We start from the raw sequence: 10,062 nt of genomic DNA on the forward strand, positions 1-10,062 counted from the left end.
TTAGTCAATTTTATTATGACATGAAATTAAAACGAATAGTTTTCCAACCGAGCAATTGCGGATTACGTTGCGGATTACCAGTGTTATAACACATACTATAGTATCTACTAAACACGAGTCACGTTGCCTGCAACTCATTTTGTAGTTTGTGTATCATATTTTTACGAGGTCTGATAAATTGGTTTGCTTGCATTAACAACATAGGCTATATTTTAAGACAAAGACGGGCCTTTCAGATTCCGCCTTTGAACTCCATAATTGGAAACCTAAAGGCCCGTGCCTTGCTTCACCAGTCGCAAGTTGACAAAGACGTTTCATTATATCTGATAAAATAGTGCAAAATCTGAAGAATTCACTTCTGAGTTTGACCGCACAACGTGGTCACTAAGTGTAATGTGAATTGATGTTAAACACTTGAACAATTTCCTTACTAAAAGTCCTTGATACTGGCAATACGAAATTTATATTTATTTACAAGCAGCACTTCTTAAATTCACGGGATGAGCAATTGAGCGTCTTCCAAACATCAATTCTCTTTACGGGCGTCACGCTTTATTCATGTCATTTACGCAAGGGGCGAAGACCCAATTTATTTGCACTTGCTTTTAAATGCCGCCCAAGTCTGTTGATTTTTCAGGCGTCTCCCATTTTTGACGTAAATAAAGATTTTCACCCAAATTTTACATTCAAACTTCAGTGCTTAGTTATGTCAGCCTGGTCGGTAGCAAAAATTATGTTGACGTTAAAGTAGCGCAATTTTCACAACAACCGGCAAAATGTTATTGCGTTATTGAATTGTTGTTGCAAACAAGCTCTCTGTCAAGGCAATATCCGTTGATTCAATTTGACGTAAACAATGCTTGATCGATAACTTGTTTTTGTTGAAAATCGCCAGACTGATACGGTACTGCGGATTACATAGGTGCCTGTTTGTCGTATTAAATCACATTAGTGTGAGAATATAACGTGTGGTTAGGCGCGTATCATTAGATTGCTGGAATTTAGGTCGAAACCAAAGCAGGCTAATACTGCTTTTTGTCACACATACAGTATCTGTAGCTTGTTTAGGGGTTTTAGGAGCGCCGATTCAGACTTTACAATGTTGACTAAAGGAATGGAAGGCAAACAACCAGTCATGTTAAACGGGGAATCGAAGGAGCGTGTAAACGGTTACAGTCCAACGAGAACTGATTTGCCTTGTAACAAGCTTGCAGAACATGTGACTGAAAAGACGGTAAAAGTGGAGTCAAAACACAACGAAAACGCAGGGGTTTTTGATCCGACAGGTTAGTTATATACCAAATGTGTATTACTGTTTTTCGTTGTACGCAAATCAATTTTATAACTATCTTGACAAGTATGTTTGGTTTAGCCCAGTGGTTTAAGCCTTTTTAATGTTGTTGCCTAGAGCCCTAGACAGGGCGTTAAAAATCGCATGCCATTGCTCACTGACTTACCGACATAACAAGACTCCATCACTTTTTGCTTGTTGCGAAACAAACAGGCATTGTTGTAAAGAGTATTAAAGTATTCCAGTCAACCAGATTTGCTGGCAAACTTTTACGAACCAAACGGGCAGTTTTCTTCTTCTACTTGCTGATTAAGTCGAGCACTAAGAATTTGGCCTAGCTCTATGGTTCATTGGCAAACTATGTGCACCCGGTTGTGAAACGCTGTATTAACTCTATTGTATGAATAATTATGACATAATAGGTAATTGCCTAAACGTTTGGTCAACAAAGCAGCCTTAAACCACTACATAGTCCAGCGTATTTATTAAAAGATTAGCATTTCTTTAGAAATAATATTACACAATGCCATATGTGAGTACAGTTGTTATAATTTTGCGTTGCTGTATATATGCAGTAGTATCAAGTGATTTGCCCAGGAAGCAATTGTCCTGAATGTACGGGTAAAACAATGTGATGATTTAGAGTTAGACACAGCTAAGCAATTAGGTATTATGATGACAAACAAACGCATGAGATGAATTATCAGGTTGCTTTCTTCCTTATCACACAAAAAATGCGCCTTTTAAGCACTTGACCTATACGTGCAGGAAATGTATTGTGTCTCGCCTTTGACAAAACCGCAGGTAGTTGTACACATCTTAAAGTACTGTCTGTTAGTGCAATTTTAAGTTCTTTTATTCATGACAACATACGAATTCGATACCTTATTCTTATAACTACGTCAAAAACAAAATTGCCGACATAGTATGTGATATTTACCAGTCCTCGTACTAACCAGACATATATAATCACAAACTTTTTTATTCACGCCGAGTCATTAGGGTAGTTAGGCGACAATAATGTTAATAACGAACCAGTTTTCATATAGGTTACCTTGAACACGTTCAATTAGTAAACATTCATTACCCAGTACAAGGACACGCCCACCAAACCAGCCAATAACAGCAAGTCAAGGCTAAGATTATTGCTTTGGAGGAAAATCTGGTTTTTCCGGTGGTGTTGGCGCGTACGCCGACCAGTTTGATTGGTTGATTTTACCTTGCTATCACGCTCTGTTAACCACAACTTAATTGACCGAAAGATCGCTTGAGTTTCATTCTTTCGATTTTAACTACAATTCAAGTACATATAAACTGAAATTTACGTAATATACACATTTTGATATTTGATGTTCAAATCAACAACAAATAATAAAAATACATTATCAAGCCTTTAATTATATGGCATCAAAACTAACTAAAGTAGGTGTGAATATATGTCAAAAAAGTCGTAAAACTCGATGTTTGGAAGTCAAAAGTAAAACTTGTGTGGGAAAACAGGTGTAAAACAGGCCCAGGGGCGGAATAATTGTTATACTAGGTGAAAAGTTTACCTATATACGTGTCTGCAAAAAAACAACTTCCAACGATTACTGACAATAACGGTAGTATGCTGTTAAACCAGTCATGTAATTCCGTCGCATTTACAGACAACTCGCTTCATATCCCGGGGCTACAAAACTTTCTACGATATATAAGCACGGCCCGGCATACGTGTTTGTGGAAAATCTGCCGTTGTCAGAATTCGGACTTGACTATAGTTGGTAGCAAATTCAGAAATTTAAATATTTCAAACAATAAAGCTATAGTTTTGCTTTGAATAGTTAAGATATATATTTATTTGCGAGAATTCAAGAAAAATAACAATGCTTGGTAAGTTATGAGTTTTATTTAGCGTGACAATTTTGCTCAAAAAAACATTGGTGTTTGGCAAACTTATTGCTTTGGTAGATAAATTTGCATGTAGCATTCCCGGCTATACATCTTTTCTTCGGAGATTAAAACCTGACGATGTTATAAACCGGATGAATGTTAGGATATTCGAAGTTTCTTGTTGAAAATTTAATCAGATTAAATGATAATCGCATTAAACGTTTCTGTGGTCGGCATTCTTGTGGGAAACTCAACCAATCTTCATCAAGTTTTTTTCTTTGGCCGTTGCGACTGATTTGAACTCGTATAATCCATTGCTTATGAATGCCTTTTGTGGCCCGTTACACAAACCTGTTTAGCACACCTAATGTTCAGTTAATTTAATTACATCACACATCGCACAAAAAATAATACCCGCATCCAAGAAAAGGTTGTACAAAAATATTCCGTCATGCCGCAATCTATAGACAACTTCTACAAACAGTGATAATCATTCTATTAATTTTTAGTAATGAGTAGTTAAATGTAAGCAAATACATTGACGAATTGATGTCATAGCTGTGAAAATGCTTGAAATAAATAAAAATCGGCGCTAAATGGAAAAGAATTGTTATCAGTAAGGGACATTCCCATGTGCTAGATAAATTTACGCTTGAGTGATTACAAATAAGGGTCAGTGGAAAGAAGGTTGCGTTGGGCAAATGAGTTGTGGAATTGTGGTTTGCGTTGGTCTGCTATTTCTTCTGTGGTCTGTTCGTTAGCAAAAGTGCGCAGCGTCACGTAGACAGTTTTGGGGGTATTTTGTTTAGCGTTTTTGTCCTGCATAAATCGGTAAGTTAGTTATCTTGCAAATTCGAATAACTTCCATTTTTGTGAGATTTCTCTGCATTCCGCATCTGTGTTTTTTCAGGTAAATTGTAAAATAAACGCAACTTGAAATCATTTATCCGTACAACACACTTTAAAATCTACATATCTATGACTGTGCGTTTTTTGTTGGTCTGCATGAATGCTTTATGGTAGATTTTAGTATTAAATATACTTAGGCCTCAATTAAAAATTCGATGTTTTGTAGGAATCAATCGCCAATCATCAACAAACTACGTTGATTGGGAACTTTTATTTTCTGATCCTCAAATTCCATCCAGTCCCCGAGGTGCACATTTGGAGCGAACACAAAGTATCATGGAATTCCAACAACTAATGAAGAATGACGCAAAGTCTGCTTTGAGGCATGAACTTGACCGCTTGGGAAAAACAGCCGACACCGAAAATCGTGATGTAAGTTGCAATTTAAATTTTGCCCCGGCCGAGTTGTTAACCTATGTGCATTTGCAGGGAGTAAAAAAAGATTTTGAAAACTTTGAAAAGCTTTTTAAGAGATTTCTTCTTAAGACTGGACCATCTGTTGTATGGAGTGAAATCAAATCACCACCAGAAGGATATGTAAGTAGTTAAATATTCACTCATTAGTGGCAAATAGAGAGAGATAAACAATACTTTAAACTTAAAATCATACAGCTTGTTGCTTGGTAGATAAGAGCAAAGAAGTAAAAATGTTATTACTAAACTGCAATCTAGAGAAAGATAAATACGTTGATCCATAATCTTGTTGCTACATATTGGACTTTGCTTGTCACCTGGATGTGATTCTGCTTTCGTCACCTTCTTAAATTACGCATGTTAACTTGTGAAATCATGTGACTGACTTTCCAAAGAATATTTGTCTCCCAATTATTTGCATCTTCTTGTTTGTTGTTGAAACAAGTCGTATGTTGAATCTAGCAAACCGTTTTCAGTTACTAAACTCGCATTTTGATCTGAATTGCAAAACAAAATAATGCTTTAGTTAGGCTATTGAAAATATGATGACAAACACAGTACAGTGCTTGTTACAAGTTCTTTTACATGTATTCCAGTGCTGTCTGGCCATACTAGCTTATATGGTCAATGTCTTGTCATCAACTTTACTGGTGTAGCATTACATGTTTGAAACCGTTTGCACAGTTGGCACTGTTTGTACTTTTTGCACTGTCTGCAGTTTGCTTATCAGTGACTCTCTGCAGCTTGCTTACTTTTAGCTTTGAAAACCAGCTTTGAATGAACATATAATGCAAAACTTTATCGCTATATTACACTGCTTAAAAATAACCTGCTTTCTTGTTGTTTTAGATTAAATCCTACCGTGACATTTCCTCTTGTGAACTTTCATGTTCAGAGAAGGATCTTCTTAGCAAATTGGTTGTTGTGAAATTGAATGGAGGTCTTGGGACTAGCATGGGATGTGTGGGACCCAAAAGTTTGATCTCAGTTAGGAGTGGACTCACTTTTCTTGACCTGACAGTCCAGCAAATTGAGGTAAGAAGACTGTGCGATTCCAAACAAATTTAAGTCCAATACTAAACTAAATTATTGCCTACTCCCTAAGTCCATTTTGTACCTGCAGTTTTAATCAAAATCAAACAGTGGTAAGTATTGTTCTATCATATATGTATGATGCATAATTACCCAAAACGCACAGTGAAGCAATATTGTGGAAATGTCTCCACTTAACTAAGCATGGCAGTTTTGGTTGATCCTGAGTTAGAACTGATGACCTATCACTAAGATTTGTAAGGCTTGCAAATATACACTTAAGCTAAATATATTTTTTGCAGTCGTTAAACAAGCGTTATCAAGCGGATGTCCCACTTGTCCTTATGAATTCGTTTAACACCCATGATGATACAAACATGATTTTGAGAAAATACCATTCATGCCAAGTGAAGATTCATACTTTTAACCAAAACAGGTAAGAAATTTGAAAACTTTTGTATAGGACAGTTCTTTACAACCTTTTTTGCAGCAACCCAAAACTAAACATAAATTAGTTACGAATATGTTGTGACCCTATTTTGCACACTTTTTTCATTACCAGAAGTTTTTAAACATCACTGAGAGCTACTTGTCAAGTATTATATCTTGCTGCAAGAGTTCATAAGTTAAAAACTCAAAAAAACTTTTACACTGAAGTGTCAGGCATCGAAAAAAAAATGGGAACCCATATAATTTATCATTAAATGAAATTGCCACCTACGCAGTTTTTAGGAAGCACTGGCATAAACTCTTGTGGGCAATACATTATATGCCTGTTTGTTCTGTATAAAGAGGGGATTTTAACTTTTCTCCATTGTTGATAAACAGCGTTTCATGGTTAATGTGGTTCAATATAGCTCAAAATTTTGGTTCTTTTTTATTCTGTTTTATTTCTTCATACACCAAGTTATATGCTACTGTAAATATTTAACCAATTTTGCTGTTAAGTTTTTTTTTCATGCATACATGATAATATAATGTATCATGATGATATGATTGCAACCTCAAAATTTACACATATGATATGGCGATTTTGGAATGCAACTCTGTTAACATAGGACATTTTTAGATACCCAAGAATCAACAAAGAAACCTTACTTCCAATCCCACAATCTTGTGATGATCCACTGGAAGCTTGGTACCCCCCTGGCCACGGTGATGTGTACGAGTGCATTGTCAAATCTGGCCTGCTTGAGGCTTTCGTAAAACAAGGAAAAGAGTTTATGTTTGTTTCAAACATCGACAATCTCGGAGCCACTGTTGATCTTCGTATCCTTTACTTTTTGTGCATAAATTACTCCTATGATTCCCAAACCTTTTTTGACGAATTACTCCCTTAACAATTCTAAACATTTTTATTCCTACTAATTATACTAATAGTCAATGCTATATATACAATACAAAATCATTAAAATTGGGCCTTTTGTCAACTTTACAGGTCATATTTCCAACTTAAACTTCAGCTTATTTTTACAAACGAATGTAAAACTAAAGATTAGCTGAAACTGCAACGTTTTTTGGTTTGCAACCAACATCTGTAACTTGCCCAGTTTAACGGCTATAATATGTCAAATACAAGAAAATAGTTGTTTATTCCTCAAATTTAGAAGTGCCTCATTTGAAAAACTCAGATCTTCAGTGCTGTCCCAATCCATCTCTATTAATTTTACTAATAATGGTAAACCATTATGCACACATTGTATCTGAATAGGACCGAAGCACATTGTAAAAAGTTGATTCTTTCTTAACACTAAATTTACCAGACATTTTAAACATGATGGTAAATCCACCTGAAGGACAAAAGCCTTGTGATTTTGTGATGGAAGTGACAGATAAAACAAGGGCCGATGTTAAGGTATTTATCAGCTAGTAATTTGACTAATACTGTTATTTCTTACCATTTGCTGATGCCTTGTCAAACAACAGTCAAGGTTTATTGTGGGTAACCTTTCTTAAAACTGGTACATACTGTTTTGTACCCATTTTTTGTTCTTTTTCATTCGAAACTGCTTTGCTTTATCTCTATGGCTAAACAACACACTGTTATATTTTAGGGAGGAACTTTAATTGATTACAATGGCAAACTTAGACTTCTTGAAATTGCCCAAGTACCAAAAGAAAATGTTGATGAATTCAAGAGTGTATCCAAGTTTAAAATTTTCAACACAAACAACTTGTGGATGCATATGCCAACTGTAGCAAAATTGGTTAACAGTGGGGAGATGAACATGGAAGTGATAGTCAACAACAAAGTAAGTATTAAACCAGAAACTAATTATTATACCTGCTACTTTAGATATTGTTTGTGTTTATATCCTCGGTGGTTCAAGATTTTTCAATTTTAAAAGTGTATTAATAATATTGAAGTTGGGTTGTTACCTGTTTTGTGTTAGCACACTGTATGTACAGCATATTCAGTGCTTCGCTTTTTATCATTGCCTTTTTGCTTCACTGTTGTGTTAGCATTTTTCTACAGTCAGGTTTTGTAGCTCTGTTTTTATGCCTTATTGTCACAATGAATTGTTATTATTAAATTATTATGCATGTAAACAAAACCTAAATCAATGTAATACTATTGGGTCAACACAGCAAAAATATTTTTCAAACATGTATTTTGAACCTCTTCAATCAATCTCTGTTTTTTCAGCGGTTGCAGAATGGAACAAATGTAATTCAGTTGGAAACTGCTTGTGGTGCTGGAGTGAAAAACTTTGCAAATGCTGTTGGTAAGTTTCTTAAAATAAAAATATCCCAACAACATGCAAATACTGGACATGTCAAAACCAGGATGACTTCATTTTATTCATTCTAAAAGTTACTAAAGTTGGATCATGATGATCTGATTAAATTATTTCCTGAATAATAATGATCTAAATGTCAAAGAATGTTTCTCTGTGATGTGTGAACTGGAACAGTACTTGAACAAAAAAATCGTGCTGAGAAATAGTTTTTTTTTGCAGAGTCATCCCATGTTTTAGGCGTTTATGGCAGAATGTGCATGATAGTGCTAAAATCTCATTTATATCTTATTTCTTGCTAAAATTATTCTCATTCATCACATAAAAGTTAGAACTAGATTTTTTAAACAACTTTTTGTGTTTTTTGTTGGCTTCCCTGACACATGTGCCACTAGCTTATAAAATTACAAGCACACTTTTGGATCCCATTACACCGCTTTTTAGTTATTACTGTGTCATATGTTGGTGGTTGATTTGTTAAACACAAGATAGTATTTTTGCTGTTAATATTTTTCTATTAGACATTCACCTTTATTCTGACAATCATTTACTTTTTAGGCATAAATGTTCCAAGAAGCAGGTTTCTTCCAGTAAAGAAAACTTCTGATTTGTTACTTGTGATGAGTAACTTGTATGAACTTCAGCATGGCTCAATGATGATGAGCAAAAAACGTCAATTCCCAACCACCCCACTTATTAAATTGGGTGATGAACATTTTTCAAAGGTAAACTAAAATTGTGTGATACCACTGTGTATAATGATTTTTTTTAATGTCTTTGTTGAGTTGTCTTTTAGCAAGGATTATAATTTTTTTTTTCTACAGATCCACAAATTTATGGGAAGATTCCAAAATATTCCTGATATGCTTGAACTTGATCATTTAACTGTTAGTGGTGACGTCACTTTTGGAAACAATGTCACACTGAAGGTAAGCTTATGAATTTGACACAGATAGTACACATTGATCATCTAAAATACGCTGCAGACGGTGCACACTGTTTCGACCTATAAGGTCTCATCAGTGCAGCTGGGTATAGGTTATTGGCTCGGTTCTTTTACAAATAGTAATATAAAATATTTTTGTGATTATGAGAAAAGTGTTATTTACAGTAACTTACAAAATCTATTATTTTCAGGGCACAGTTATCATTATTGCCAACCATGGTGAAAGAATTGACATCCCGTCAGGAGCTTTCCTTGAAAACAAAATTGTCTCTGGCAATCTGAGAATTCTTGACCACTAGATGGTGCTATACAGTCTATAGAAATCTTATATGTTGCCTTTCATCGCAGCCTGTCGATTTGGCTGGTGGTTGTTCGATTTTAATCATTTATATTAAGATGTGTGATATCTTTATCGTTCGTGCATGCATCCAGGCATGCTAAAGTTGATTCAATTTTCAGTGGTTTCGATTACACAACAACTATTGATGCAAAATACTTGTTGTGGCAATAAATAGTCACAAAAAACGGTGGTTTGAACAATCCCTTTACTTGGAAAAAAACATCCCCAGCGTTTTATGGTCTTTGTCAAGGGTCAAGCAACTTTTTTTACAATGGACAAAGACATAAATAAACCCGAAAGTGCAAAGCGTCGTCGAATTCTTGTTCAATGCAATGCTGAACAAACGCAAAACAAAAATTACCCAACGCAAACAAAAATTACCCAACAAATCCCAATAACCCAACAAATATATATTTGCTTATCTGCACCATTATACGATATGGAATATTGCTCAATACAAAGGGGCTAATTAAGATGTTATGGGCTCCTGCTCGAAAATGTGACCTGTACATTGCATCTA

The 10,062-nt window shown here is 35.1% G+C and overlaps 1 protein-coding gene across 4 annotated transcripts; it reads left to right on the top strand.

Annotated features, from left to right (window-relative positions):
- Positions 1 to 964: 964 nt before the first annotated feature.
- LOC145230124 (UTP--glucose-1-phosphate uridylyltransferase-like) lies at positions 965 to 9,848 on the top strand. 4 transcript variants are annotated; one of them, XM_080095502.1, is made up of 12 exons: positions 965 to 1,286; positions 4,239 to 4,444; positions 4,502 to 4,609; positions 5,336 to 5,521; positions 5,821 to 5,954; positions 6,588 to 6,787; positions 7,282 to 7,373; positions 7,573 to 7,770; positions 8,166 to 8,244; positions 8,815 to 8,981; positions 9,081 to 9,185; positions 9,394 to 9,848. In XM_080095502.1, the coding sequence occupies exons 1-12, from the start codon at positions 1,100 to 1,102 to the stop codon at positions 9,499 to 9,501; spliced, it is 1,770 nt and encodes a 589-aa protein (XP_079951628.1). In that variant the 5' UTR covers positions 965 to 1,099; the 3' UTR covers positions 9,502 to 9,848. The 4 variants fall into 4 exon arrangements, with proteins under 4 accessions (XP_079951628.1, XP_079951637.1, XP_079951643.1 ...); XM_080095511.1 differs by lacking the exon at positions 965 to 1,286 and adding an exon at positions 3,002 to 3,163; XM_080095517.1 differs by lacking the exon at positions 965 to 1,286 and adding an exon at positions 3,833 to 3,994.
- Positions 9,849 to 10,062: the final 214 nt, after the last annotated feature.

This window comes from Phallusia mammillata, chromosome 1 (assembly GCF_965637545.1).
Source record: "Phallusia mammillata chromosome 1, kaPhaMamm4.hap1.1, whole genome shotgun sequence".
Taxonomy (NCBI): Eukaryota; Metazoa; Chordata; class Ascidiacea; order Phlebobranchia; family Ascidiidae; genus Phallusia; species Phallusia mammillata.

What these genes read in the sequence shown, in the direction of transcription:
- LOC145230124 (XM_080095502.1), top strand. Translation starts at nt 1,100, where the DNA reads ATGTTGACTAAAGGAATGGAAGGCAAACAACCAGTCATGTTAAACGGG. An exon ending in AAACTTTGCAAATGCTGTTG is followed by an intron (nt 8,245 to 8,814) that starts GTAAGTTTCTTA and finishes TTTACTTTTTAG; the next exon opens with GCATAAATGTTCCAAGAAGC. An exon ending in GTGATGAACATTTTTCAAAG is followed by an intron (nt 8,982 to 9,080) that starts GTAAACTAAAAT and finishes TTTTTTCTACAG; the next exon opens with ATCCACAAATTTATGGGAAG.